Source organism: Taeniopygia guttata, chromosome 1A (genome assembly GCF_048771995.1).
Source record: "Taeniopygia guttata chromosome 1A, bTaeGut7.mat, whole genome shotgun sequence".
In the NCBI taxonomy this organism is placed as follows: domain Eukaryota; kingdom Metazoa; phylum Chordata; class Aves; order Passeriformes; family Estrildidae; genus Taeniopygia; species Taeniopygia guttata.
This window is the reverse complement of record NC_133025.1, coordinates 22,332,560-22,346,986: the sequence shown is the minus strand read 5'-3', so window position 1 is coordinate 22,346,986 and position 14,427 is coordinate 22,332,560. Positions and strand designations below refer to the sequence as shown.

General features: G+C 37.5%; 1 protein-coding gene across 3 annotated transcripts in view; it reads left to right on the top strand.

The window, feature by feature from the left end:
• CPED1 (cadherin like and PC-esterase domain containing 1) overlaps positions 1–13,804 on the top strand; it is a 145,677-nt gene extending 131,873 nt beyond the window's left edge. For 2 of the 3 annotated variants that reach the window (XM_030257047.4, XM_030257054.4), the window contains exons 19-23: positions 4,971–5,191; positions 5,453–5,554; positions 5,767–5,854; positions 7,699–7,845; positions 10,692–13,804. In XM_030257047.4, the coding sequence (XP_030112907.4) occupies positions 4,971–5,191; positions 5,453–5,554; positions 5,767–5,854; positions 7,699–7,845; positions 10,692–10,919 (786 nt within the window). In that variant the 3' untranslated portion in view covers positions 10,920–13,804. Of the gene's footprint in view, positions 1–4,970; positions 5,192–5,452; positions 5,555–5,766; positions 5,855–7,657; positions 7,846–10,691 lie in introns of those variants that run through there. The other variant, XM_030257061.4, reaches the window with a different exon arrangement.
• The last annotated feature ends 623 nt before the right edge of the window (positions 13,805–14,427 follow it).

Genomic DNA, 14,427 nt, shown 5'->3' with positions numbered 1-14,427 from the left:
GAAGAAAATTAATTCTATCCCACCCAAAACCAGGACACTTGGTTTCATAAAAACATAAGACCACCTGTAGTGAAACAATAACACTCAAGCTGGTGGAGACATGAGAAAATATGTACATGCACAGAAACAGTTTTATGAGGCCTTATATTGCTTTATGATGTGTTAGCAAGAATAGTAAGTCATATGTTTGTATTTCATACATAGTAAACAGGAAAATGTTGAAGTGCTGAGGTTAAGGTTGTTCTGGCTGATAGATTTTCTTTCAGTCCACTTTTACTATCAGCAGTCTTTTTTATCTTCCACTTTAAGGGTAACGAGATGCTGACTGTCTCATTGTTAGGGAACTCCATATTGAATCAAATAATTTGAATTCCTAATTGAATCAAATAAATTGTTCACCATAATAAAATATTTTACATCATAATAAAATATCTGTATTATATTGGCTCAACAAAATTCTCTGTAGCTGTGATTAATGACTTTTTACTGTAAGACATATACAAATTTATTGATAATTCTTTGATTTTTGTACAAGATTAATTTTGTACTTTTAAAATGTGTCATAACAGGTTATTATTTATCCAATTAGCAGTATATAGAAAGTTGGCCTCAATAGCAGGAGGGATATATATTTTGCTTATCATTGAGAAATAGTTACCATAGTTTAGTCTTATAATAAAATACCATCGAGTCATGTGTAATCAAGAACAGGAAATATGAAAAGGCAATATTTGCTGAAGTACTTAAAATTCAGCTGTTAAAACAGGAATTTTAACTTATGATTTCTTAATAATATTTTTGAGTTAAGTAGTGTTTTGAACTTACAGGTGTTTAAATTTCCCAAGTGTGGTTAATTTTTAATGATAGGTCTGGTTAAGAAGTGAATTCCACTATGCTTACACAATCTTTCAAAGCTTTTAAACTAGAATGGAATTTTTCACACAAAATATTTGCAACAGAAGACAGTGAAAACATCTGTCTGTGTGGAAGTGTTGTTCTTTGTATGGTAAAATTATAACCTTATGTTTGTCTGATCATTTAGTCATCCTGCAGACAGCTGCCCCATCAACTTGAACAGTACATGACTAAGTCTTGTGCAAGACTTGTAAAAATAAAGAGATATCGCTTATTCTACACACCTAAGCCATCATGTTCCTCATTGTTATCATAGAGATAAATACAGAATCATCCCTGGAGCCTTTTGTTCAAAACATATTAGATACTACATGGCACATGTAACTACAATGAGTTCATCTAATATAGAAATAAATGTGGTTTTAGTTACCATACATTCAATTACATTGAGAGATTATTTTAATGCATGAGAACTCTTGGGTTAGTTGAAGGACATAGATTTTCTTCCTCAGGCTAAACACCAATTATTTTAGCCTTTGACTCCTCCAAGCATTTGCTAAAAATGAAGCTGCCTTGCAAAAGGTGGACTTTGAAATATGCTTTCTGATGGCCTGCATACTATAACAAAATGGTTTTGGCCAGCTCTGCACAAGGGCAGTTTGAAAAGAGGGTAGGATTACCTACAGATTTCCTCTTTGTCCACTTATTTTTTTTTTTTTCTTTGAGGAGAAGAAGAGAAGAATTTGGGTTTTTTTCCAGGGTTTACACATCTCACATCATGGTTGAACCAATGGTTAGAAGCAGATGGTTGGATACAGACCAAATCTTAATGAATGGATGCAGTGTGTATGCAGATGTACTGATGATGTGCTAACCATCCACCAGCCCAGGGTGCATCAAATTACAAGAAATCCACAGCTATCTTTCTGAAATCCACACCTTTCTATCTGAGATCTTCTTTAGACTTATGAGAGAGCATTCCCTTCAAAATGTCAACACAGTCTCCAGAGGATGACTGCAGACTTTAGAGCTCTATCGCAGAGCTAGACAGCAGGGATCACAGGTTTCACATACTGCAGTCCTAGTTTTCATACCTTTCAAAAAAACTGTGATTTGACCCTGGAAGACAGAGTTAAACAAATTTGCCTGATGTCAGTGATACAATCCTGATACGGCTCATACCTACTTGAACAGTCAAAGACTGTAAGCTAATCTGGTTACTATAATTGACTGACATCTTTAAAGATGACCTCCTCTTTTGATCTATCTTTCTGTACAACTACAAGTCCACTTTGGCTCATTTCTTTCTTTCCTACTTGCAGCAAGGCTTGACTATTCTCTTAGGAGACCTGTTTCTAAAAGTCTGGGTTAATTTCTCTAGTGGTACAACCTGTATTCTTACCTAGTGTGATGTTGCTGTCTTTCTCATTCCTGATTTGGAAATAGGCTGAGCACAGTCTCATCAGTCTTGTGATGTTATTGTAGAAGTGTGTCAGGGCTTAACAGTTGTCTGTTTCATCTACTTACACTAATTGCTCTAAAGGAATCTGCTCTGATTCCTGTCACTTATTCCACATTCTCAGAACATCAGGATAACAACAAAAGTAATATGCTAAGATCCACCTGATATTTTCATAGGGTGCCCAGCATCACGGCATTTCCAGACTAGAGCTGCCACTTTAAGACATGATCATAACTTGTTTGTTCGGGTAGGGATTTACTAAATGACTGCACATAGTGCCCTCCCATCTCCAGACCTGGCCAGAAAGGTACCCAGGGCAGACTTGAAAGTTTGTTCATGGGTCCGCTGTTTGTACCTATGTAGGTATAGGAAAATTGCAAACCCCTAAAATGCTAAATCATGTAATAGTGTGGATTGGGATGTGTGTGTGTGTGTGTTTTGCTCTAATTTTGACATAACAAAAAAAAAAAAAGGGAAAGATATCTTAATCTTTGATGCTCTGCAGTGTTTGAGATTTAGGAAATGTTTGGCATGACTCTTCACACCTAAACTGCTAGTGAATGCACAGAGTTGGCAAAAAAGATATCTATTGACATTGGCCATGGTTAATTTATTACTTTTTTTCCATGGAAGTTGTTGTCCTGCTATTTGAAATCGGTAGTAGGTGGGATTAGATCAAATATTGTCAGGAGAAACCAACAATAAGAATTGTAGTCACACTAGAATGAGATAAAAATGTCCCACCTACCAATTCTATGTAATTAATAGCTGAATATGCTTCTTTGCAATTCCCATGTGCTGTGATAACAAAATGGTGTCATATGATACTAGAAGTAGAAGAGAAGCAGTCTTGTATGTTCTACAAACTGCTGCATGTGTGTTACTTGGTAGGGCCTGTTTGTTATTCTGCTAATGATGTGTTGGATTTTTACAGAAATGTTCTCACCCATATTACAAGCTCATGATGTCCTTGCCTGAGAACTACTGTTTAAATAGATATGCATCAAGATACAGTGATGGGTTTATGAAATGGAGATTAAATTGTCATGGATATAGACAGGCTGGAGAATCAAGAGATTTTGCAACCTAAAAGAATTGTTGCTTAAAACCTCAAGTTAACCGACTTTAGAATTAGGACATATTTTAAGCATGGACTATCTTCCTAATTGTAAATCATTTTATGCATGTATGTGTCTGTCAGAGAGGGAAAGAGAATATACAACCAGTCCTTCCATGGATCCAAGGATCCTTGACTTCTGTGAGTCATGTTATACTCACATCACTTGAAGAGGTTTATACATGATTTAAAGAGGTTTCTACTGACATGATTTGAAAAGCTGGAAACCCCCTTGCATGTGAGAGAAATGCTTGTGCAATACAAACATGAACAGCAGCTGTTTAAGAAATTCCTCAATGAAGACGCTTTGAGATGTCTGGGACAGGAGTTAGAAGAGCCCCTGTGAGCTCAGTGCTAGTTACAAACAACAAAATCCCAATTTGCAGAATGCCAACTACCCTGAGTGCCTGCGGAGGTAGGAGAAGCTGAGTACTTCTGTGCAGAGAACATAGCTGTTATTGTGTGATGGCTCTGTGGTGTTTCTTAATCCCAGTTTTACAAGTTTGCTCTTCATTATGGGTTTCAGGCTGAGCTGATTAGGGTAATTCATTCTGCACACCATTTCACTGGCAAACCACAGTGAACCTGGGTTCTCCTACTCTTAGGACTTGTATTATATTACCTGCTTCATCAGAAGGAAATGCTAGTCCTAGCCACTCAAAATAGGGCAATAGCATTAAAAAAATTCCCACAACACTTTAGGTTCTGTGGTCTCCCCATACCCATATGTTTGTTTTTTTCAGAGGAATCTCCAGAATGAGTAGGAGCGAACACAAATTTGACTTCTTCATTCATTTGCAAGTTCAGGGTAGCTGAGCAGAGACAGCTATACTTAACATACTTCTGTCATCCTGGCAGGATTTCTAACTCCCTTCAGGCCGTGATGCTTTCTGGTGGTCACATCACACATGACAGGACTCTATTCATATTTTCCTCCACCAAAATAGCCCCCTTTTCTTTCCCCTTTGAAACTGAAGAAAGACCATCTCTCTACAAATAAGGCAGCAGCTGCATGGTTCGTGGGGGGTGTGGGTGTGGGGGTGTGTGTTTGTGTTGCTTTGGTGCAAATTCTAATGAATTCCGTTTATAGAAGACAAATATGTGCTGTGCAGGAGCAAACCACGTGAAAAACTGTAGGAAAAAATCAGGAAGCTGCAAGCAATCATGAGAGCAATTGTGTACTAGCAATTAGAAGTAAATATAAACTTAAGCAAAAGAAATTATCACCAAGGATGAAAAATGCAGGGCTAATTTTCCAGCTATAGACACCTATAACCTTAACTTTTTGCATTTAAAATACATATTAAATATATGTATTACATATAAATATAAAAATACATGCTTTTATTAATCAAATCACACAGATTTTGCTAAAGGACAAATTTGATATTAAGATGCCAGGGTACTGGCTGTTCACAAAGATATTTCTGGAACATTATAAGAAGCATTTAAAAACATCCCAACTAGCTAGATTATTTTCTTAATTTTTGGTTTCTGGATTGTACAGCTTCTAAGTCATACCTTTTCCATCTGAAGATTCTTTTTATAGGTGACTCAACTAACAGAGGGATGATGTATTATCTAATTGAAAGAGTGAATAAGACTCTTCAGGAATGGCAGAAGACTCATGATGTTAAATTTTATCACAATATCAATGAGGGGAAAACATTTATCAGTTACTCCTACTACCCCCAGTTCTGGATGAATGCAAACCAGAGACCGACTTTTGAGAAAGCACTGGAACAGCTCCTGCAGAGGTACTGGACAAACTCTGAATTTCCCTTGTTTGTATTATTGTTCTATTCACAAATGTGTTTAACACATTTTATAATTAAAGTCAGTAAACAATAAAACATAAGGTGCACAGATCATATTGTGGGGTTAAAAAATAGCTGAAAATTACATCAGGCCTCTGATCAGGGTGCCAGATACAATTCAGTGAAATGCAAAGCAATGTAGTCAAAATGTTTGCCATCTGTTTAAAGCAACATGTGTTGTTTTTCTTTTCTGGGTTTCAGATCACGTCCCCTGGAGAACACAGATCAGACCGTATTAATTGTAGGTGGTGTTCAGTGGCTTAATTCCAATCACCTGCAAATTATCCAAAAAGTGTTGAATAGGTAATGTTATGTACTTGGTGTTATTCAAATTTTTGATATGATAAATTATGAGATACCACAAAAAATTTTAAATACAAACTTCTCTTTTTTTTCCATAGGCATGTATTTAAGTGACTTTGAAAAAAATAAAACATGCATTGTCTTTTGATGTGTCTGTTAAGTAAAAAGTGTGTCCTTGTTTTTTTGGTTTTTTCTTTTAATTTGCAAAACAGGGAAAATCTATCAAATATCCTGGTAATTGTCAAATCCATAGGGATGGGCTTTCATCTTCCAGTGGATGGAATCCATTCTCTGTCACAGGTAAGCTACAGTACATGTTGAGTGAATTTTCATGGAAGACTTGTCATTTCATCATTGATTTTGCTGTCTGGTCTAAATATGTTACAATGTCTGCTGAGCACATTTTAAGTGGATCAAAGGAAGATTAATGTTTGTATTTGCTCATACTGCTTGATAGGGATTCAAACCAATTTCCTTATTTCATGGGTTCTGCTGCAATCAGAGAACCATTTGAGATGCCATGCTTGGTAAGCTGTCCCAAGAACAGAAGAAGCTCCAATATGAATCCTGCTCCCAAAATTGAGAGATCGTGCTGGGAATAAGCAGACTTCTCCTCATACTACATTGCACATAGGCCCTCCCCAGGCTTCCTCCATGGTTACTGCTGGATCTGATTCACTTGTCTGGCTTGCACAACTCAATAAATCTATCTTAACCCACCTGTGAAGCCAGAACATTACAGAGCAGCTGGAATGTACCGGTGAATCCATCCTGTTATTTGCATGTTAATCAGATGTTACAGTCTGTTTAAACCATATCCAAGATTCTCAGGGTAACAGATGTGCTCATTTCAATGCACTGTGCAACACACTCAATTCACTATTTTTATTTACAATTTGGATAGTGATTCTCTATTGAACACACACAAAATGCATGGATGAGAAGCACTGCAAGGCAGAACGCAATAAATGATGCCTACCAGTGCTATGTGTCATGCTCTAGCTATTTCCAGGTGTTGAAAAGAGAAAATTACTGCCTTTCACGGATTACAGCACTCCTTGAGCGCTGGGGACTAGCGCCCACATCTTTTTGCAACCATAACACACTGCTGCATTCAGCATGTGACTTCCTGCTCCTCTCACCCTTCTCTTTGCTACAGAGACTGCCCTGTCTGATTTTGCCCATTCTTTCTAAATTAGTACTGCCTATCAGCCTTGTCTCTATTGAATGTCTTCTTATTGATTCAAACAATTTTCTTAACTTTCTGGAGGACTTAAATAGAATAAAGTAAGGAAATTATTGTCATCAACATGAGGAAACATTTTCATAGCTTCTATCATAGTTTCCAGCAAAATTCAATCCTAGGATGAAGAGCTTCAATAAAGGATATATGAGGCAAGGATAGAGTATTAAAGGCTTCCTAAGAATTTTTCTTTTTCTTCTTCATTAAATTTACAAAACTCCAGAAATCAGCTACAGTGCATAACCAACATTCTTTTCCCTTTCAATATTGGAATCATATCTCAAATTACCCATGTGGTTTGTATGCTCTAGGCTTCAGGATTATCCCAGCTACTCTCAAAGGCCTCTTGTCTGCCATGTTGAATCCACTGCCTTGCCAGCTTTATGGCTAACTTTTTTTCCTATTCTTGGTCTTCCTGAAGTATATTCAGAAATAATAATCTGTTCTTCAGTATAACCATATTTAAGATACCTATGACCCTATAGTCCCTTTTAAGCAACTGCCTCAGTGAATTTGATTTGAAGATGAATTTTTCTTTAAAGGAGCATTTTCACCATTTGTTACATACAAACTTTATAAGTGGAATTTTTTTCTGAATTACATCTTATATTAGTGAAGTACATGTTAAAAACCATTATGCAAGAATTGTATTTTAAAGAGTCATGAAATCTTCCTATAAAGGAAGCTGCACATCTACTGAAAAGTAATTATAGTTTCTGAAAAAAAAACCTACATCAGTCTTGGACTAGTAGCTTTTTTGAGAGTGAATTTATAGTAATTCATGTCTGTAGTATGATGTAATTGCTTATTCAAAATGCAGTTTTGTTATTTTTTTCCATGACACAATAACCTTTAAACAGTCCTTCTGACAAGACATTGCAACATTTTATCTGGAATGCAGGCAGAAGTGCAAAACTTGTGGAATGAAAACTTGATTATTCTGGATACAGCAAAAAAATTGGGCTATGAAGTGGTTGACACCTTTGTCATCACCATGGGACGTTACAAAGAATTCCTGCAAGGGAAGTGCGGCTGCCATTTCCATGAGGTAATAGTTTACGCTTATATAATTCCCAGGTATTTAAGATATTTTAACTGTCAGATCTTAGAAACAAGAAGGTACATGGTGAGGTCAGCATCTGTTGCTCAAAATTAGGCCTGAATACAAATCGTGGGGAAAGCAGTTTGTATGGCGTCACTTGTCCATCGCTGCTCCCAGTGCAAGGCCACCCAAGGACATGCTGAGCTGTTGGCATGATGAAATAGAAATGAACGTACCCTTCTGCAAATGTAGCTCATATAAAAGGATGTTGCACAGTTTCCTGGTTCTTGTTATTTGTTACATATTATATATCTCTGCTGCTTCTGCATGGACTCAGTTTCTCTTTTTACTCAGTCTCATGGGTTTTTGACTGATGCATTCCTAACTGAACAGCTCAGCACACTCACATCAAACCATAAGTACAATTAAAATGGAACTTAAAATTGAAGAACCAGTCTTACTGCTGCATATCTCTTTTCCTATATCTGAGAAAAAATAATCTGGAATAGTTACAGTGATCCATTGTACAAGCAGAAGTGTAGACTGCTTGTTCTCCCTCACATCGGTAGTCCTGCTTTCTTGACTGAAATCTATAGAATTTTTTAGGAGTGTTATCAGACTCACATGAGCTCATGTGCCATGCGTCAACCACACAGCTGCTTTCCACCTCAGGCTCCACAGCAGCTCACATATTTTCAGGCCAGTGCCCTGGCCTCTATCCTGCTTTGGGGCCAACAGCAGCAGGTGTGGTTAGTTAACCAGTCCTCTGATCCACTCTGCTCAGTACTTGAGAGACACAAACATAGCTCAGTCCAAATGAAGCTGGAAAGGAGGGAGTAAGTCACAGAGTAGATATTGATGTGATTGATAAATAGTCCCATGGAGGAAATGCTTCCCTCTTTATCCAGGCAGTTGTATTCACCCTTTTTTATCTAGAGTGCAGATGCTGATGTTTTTGTGGGTCATTGCTGATGTTTGCCATTTCCACAGACCTTGTGAGTGAAACAGAGAGCTTCAAAATTAAATATTTCAAATGATTTGTATGGAACACGGTGGAGAAAACAGCAGGGCGTGATCAATCATCCGCATTTTTCATGTACTGCTCCATAATTTTGTATGAGCTCATGTGCAGATTTGGTCTTGCTTCTTTGCTGAAGGAATCTCAACAGAGTATGTGTTTCTGCAGGAGAGAATTTGGGTCACAGAGGTTTATTAATGAGTCTTGAGAGGTCCTTGTGCCTGAAAGAGCCATAGATATGCCCAGTAGAATAGATCATGCACCAAAAACCCAACGTGATCCTTGAGGAAAGCAAAAAGAAAGTCCTTGAGTTCTTTTGATATTTCATTAGTTTTAATAGTTTTGTCATCAACTTATTTCTGTATCCTGGCAAGTGGAGTTTCATTAGGTGCTGAAGCAGTTTGCACAAGGAAAATGGCATCTTGCCCCCAAGAACAGAGCCAAGAACACTGTGGGAAACCCCAGCACTTTCCATGTTTTCTGAAACCAGATGAGATAGATTAAATCTCATGCTTTTCCCTTTCACTTTCTTTCTCTTAAAAACTGACATTCCTAAAGTATCAGAAGATGGCACCCCTGTGTAAATGACTTCTGAGCTAAAGCATGGCTGTGCAGGAATGGAGGACTGGCCATTCTGTGAAGTCAGAAAACAAGAACTGAAATGCCTTCAGCAGTTCTCATTTAGCTCCCACTAGCTGGCTGAAGAGAAAGCTATTTCCTCTGAATGGTCTGAAGAATTGAGTTCCCACCAGCCCATTTCAGAGGGTCTCAGGTGACCATGATAACATGGAAAATCTCAGTCTCTGTAGACTCTACAATCTTTGCTCAGATTTCTAAGGGATCTGGATTTTCAAAGGGATTATACTGAGCTGGGACAAAATATCTTGCATAATCCTGGTACTTAATGCCCAACATAATTCTAGTTATATGCCCACATGAGAATTTGATTTTTTTTTATCTACCTCATTCTTTGAAAATGCTTATGGACATTGGTCAGCACTATACAAATATTACAGAAGCTATTTTTAAATTCAGATTGATTTCCTATTTTGATGGCAGTGAAATAATAACCACTACACAGAAATTAGCAACCTTGGGATTTTTGTATCTTAATAGGTGGCTGGCTGCTGGTGGCTGGGTGAACATTAGATTGCATTCCTGGGAGATTATGCCTAACAGGAATGCAGTTTGGGTGATTGGTTCAAGGTGGCATCATTTTGAAATAATTGTAAGATCTAAGGCACTAATTTAGAAAAATGAACCTACAGTAATTGCATGAAAATAAATAATAGCCCTTGGCTTAGCTGTATGAAATTGATCAGAGGATATATTAATTTTCTACATGGATAATTCCTGGTCTGTTTTCGGTTCTGCCAGCTCCCTCAAAGTCTTTCTGCTCAGTCTTTCAGGCCTTTGCACATGTTATTTCTTCACTCACACCTAATTTTGTATGATTTAATTTATTATGAGCTTCACCGCATATGAGTGTTGATTTTGATTGTTCAGTGACAGTAAATATACATTATATTTTTAAAAGCTAACATGCTTCTGCATAAATATATGCATTAATAAATGAATTCTGCATTTTCAAGTGTCTGCTGTGATTGATACAGCAGGAAAACTGATAGGCATCAGAGCTATTACGTCAGCATACATATAGTATTTTAAAAATAAGTAGACCACCTTTTCTGCATTCTATATACTTGCACCTCAAGGTAAGGCACCTCAGGACCTGCTTCATGGGCAACTGCCCCAGCATTTCTGCACACACAGCTGTGTGTCTGTCTTTCTAGGTGCAGGCAGGAAGCACTCACATATGTCATTTCTTTTGCAGGTGGTGAAATCCAATCCCTCTGAAGAAAGGTCACACATAACAATGACATTATCAAGGCACTATACGCTGGGGAAATATTTCAGCAGTCAAAGCAAACCATCACAACTGCAGGACCATGCAACAGATTCTCAGTCCCCATATCATGTCCGAGGTCCAATAAATCAAGTTTATTCTGAAATCCTTCTCAGCAGGCTCTGTGCAAGTAAGATGGAGTTTGTCAGCACATAGCCTCTCTTGGATGTAGCACTGAGACTAGAGAAGTGCCACTGCCTCAGTGACAATTGAAGGACCACGGTGGATTAAGATATGCTTCCTTGACTGACTGCATACATACAAAGAGAGTTTGGGACATGTGGTATTTTCTCAAGAACCTTATGAAATTAAGATATGCCCTGGTGACTCTGTTGTGTGAAAGGGGAAGATGGAGGGTTGCAAAGGAGAGAAGAGGGGAAGTTACTTGAACTGTTGCCAAAGACTAGAACAGCTGTAGTTCAAGCAAGTGTGTATTATTGATAGTAAAAAGAGACCTGTATATTCACTTGAACATTTGTAAAAGGCTGTTTTAGGTCTTCAGCACTATGTAGTTCTTCTTTATAGAGACACTGTTATATTTGAATGTATTTAGAAACTGACTACATTCCGTTTGAATGAGTTTTATGTTATGTGGACATGTTTCACTTCAATATTAAACCTCTTCTGTTTAGACACTTAATTTATAGAATTTGAAAATGTCTATTAGCATTTTACCAATGATGCTGAGTTTTGAACTCTAGTGTTTTTAGTGAAAACACATCTCTTATTTTTATCTTAGATGGAACAGATATCTACTCTATTTTTTTGCATGTTCTGAAGCTAATAGGGAGATAGATTACCTATACTTGAGATTGATTGAAACTGTCTCAATGTAGCATGTAAATATAGTGAATTTGTTAACGTTAATTTATTTATGATCCCAGTTTAGGAGAGTGTCCATATGCAGGAAGAATGCTTAGATAAGTGCTTCAGTGTCTGCCTTGGCCTGTAAGCCAATCAAGTATTCTTCCCGCACAGAATGCCATTTTTTAAATGACTTTTTATAAAATACTGCCAATATGTGAAGCCAGAACGACAGACATAACAAAAACCCCCCTGCAAGCACACATAAGATTTTCAGGATCTGGTAATTTATCAATCATAAGAAGTGTGTGACGTGATGGCAGCAGAATATACTACCAGCATCTCTTGCTTGGCACAGACAAGACCTTCTCTGAAAGCCAGTTTCAGTTCAGACCTTCTCTGAACTGCAGTTTCATGTGGCAGCCCAGCTGCATCCCCAGTGTTTGCAGACCTTCTTTGGTGACACCCCAGGGAGAAGCTGTGTGTTGGTCCCCTCCCACAGTGCTGGCAGCCCACTCATTCACAGCCGTGGTACCTGATGAGAAACTGTGCATGGCCCAGGATTAGCTGGGTGACAGGTTAGTGGCAACCATAGGACTGCTGTCCCTAAATATTATCCAGTTATGGATTTTTATTCATCCAGTCACAAAGCAGGCAACCAAGGCACCACGCTACTACCATGCATTGGAGAAGGGTGCTTTAACCAGGCAGGTGCAAGTCTAACAAAGGATCTGCTGAGTTCTGTGTCATGTCACAGTTTTACATATAATCCTCCACTAGCTTCTTCTTTGGGAAAAGAAGCCACAAACAATGTCAGGGAATAAACAAATTATAGCAAGGAGCTACTCATCATCTTATTTGCCTTAGTAGCGCACAGAGGGGCTGCCCTGTATAGAAGTAGGGCTAGTAATTAATGACAAAACATTTAGTATTTGCCTAAGATGGTCTATCTATCCACAGTTTTTGTGCCCAGCTGTAGTTTTGTGAATTTGTGCTTCTTCAGGTAAGATATGTAAAGTTATAATAGGAAATTGTCATGCAATATGGAGTTTGGCATCCTAGGTGATAGAGAGTCTTTCCCAAAATAGGATCTGGCATACCTAATTTAAAGCACCTTTCAATATATTGAAAAAGCTCCTAACTAAGATAATGACAAAATTAGTGAGATGGTATGATTGTATCTGTTTCTGTATAATTCGCTGCTGATTGCTTACAGCAAATATCCCCAACTTTCAGTGTAAGTTTCCCTGGCATGGAGATCTACATGAAAGATGGGTCAGGAGCTGTGCATAAATACTGAAAATATCAGCATTTGGTTTTGAGTAGTATGATTATCTAAAGAATATAATTGTATGCAAATGATGTAATATATTCTCTTGGGTGTGGAAATCCAGGGCTGCACAGCCTTAAAGTTGAAGGATAGAATATCATCATTAATATTAGTAGATGCAAAATGCAGCCAGATGTCTTTGGTATTAAGATGATCAATGATAGGTATATTACAGTTCTGCTTCTGATAAGATTTTTTTTGTAGATCATTTAAATCCACATGCTGTTACTGTTATTGTTCTGTACACAAATGTTTTTAAGGCATTAACTGGGCTTTTATGTTTTTGTGTTTGTTCTTTTTTTAGCTAAAACCTATTGCTGAAGCATTAGCTTAGTGATGAAAAGAGCTGACTTTGTTATACTGTAGTGGATATCAGTGAATGTGCAATTCATCAGTTCTGGTTTCACCACAAAATGGTTTACATGTGCTGTGCACCCAGATGTCTTAATGTTTTCCAAATCTTGATATTTTTCAAATGTATTATGTATATTTTCCTGTGTGTTTTCTATTTTTTACATGTCTATGTACATTAATAGGTCTGTACAAAGTCATGGGTACAATTTGCAAATTGATCTTTATTTAAACAAGTTCTTTGAATAAGCTGTTTCCAACACTATGTATAATCCACATGGTTTTAGGAATAAATGAAGGATACTAAGCTACATTTTTGTTATTTAACTTTAAAATATATCTAGTATCTCTATGCATGTGAAAGATGAGAGTTGAGATTCACATGCAAGGATTGCTTGGTCATATGCATTAAAATTTATGGATTAAGACAATAAAAGGATCACTGTGTTTGAATTCCAGTGAGAGCACATATTGCTATCTAGAGTTTATTCTAGAATTATTGTATCTGCTGTGACATTTTGCCTGAATAAACATTAAAGTGCTCCTATAGTCCATATATCTACCTTAGTCCCTTTATTTACCATTAAAATAGCAAAGGACTTAGTCGTCAGGTTGAGTTCCACCTCCTAATACAGACATGAGTGGCCCTGGAATTGGTGGTAGGATTGAAATATTTAGGCTGGGGAACAAGTACTCTGAGAATTGGGGTTTCCTGCTCAGTGTCTGCCCAGCAGCATGCAGAGTTTAGAACAGAACTAGGGCATACTTTAAGCTACAGGTAGAGTAAGAGTGTAACTGTGTTGCAAAATAAATACTGTGATATACAGAGCAGTAGTCTCAGTTATTACCACATGCCTTTAATGGAAGCTGGAGCACGATTTACCAGTGTCCAGTGAGGTGCAACTCCTCACCTCTCATATAACTCCACTGATGTTGAACAGTTGTTGAACAGTGAATTGGGTTACAGCAGAGTAGCTGGCCACCATGATTAAGTCCATCATAATAAATATCTTCAGAATAACTGGCTGACTTTGGAATAAAAATATTTCCCTTTTTGTAGGGAAATGCCTTGACAAGTCCTCTCTGTCATCAGAGTTGCCAGATTTCAGGGAGCTGAAAGAATTGACTACAAATACAACATTTAGTCTTGGTCTTCATTTGAAAATTATTATCTTCAGA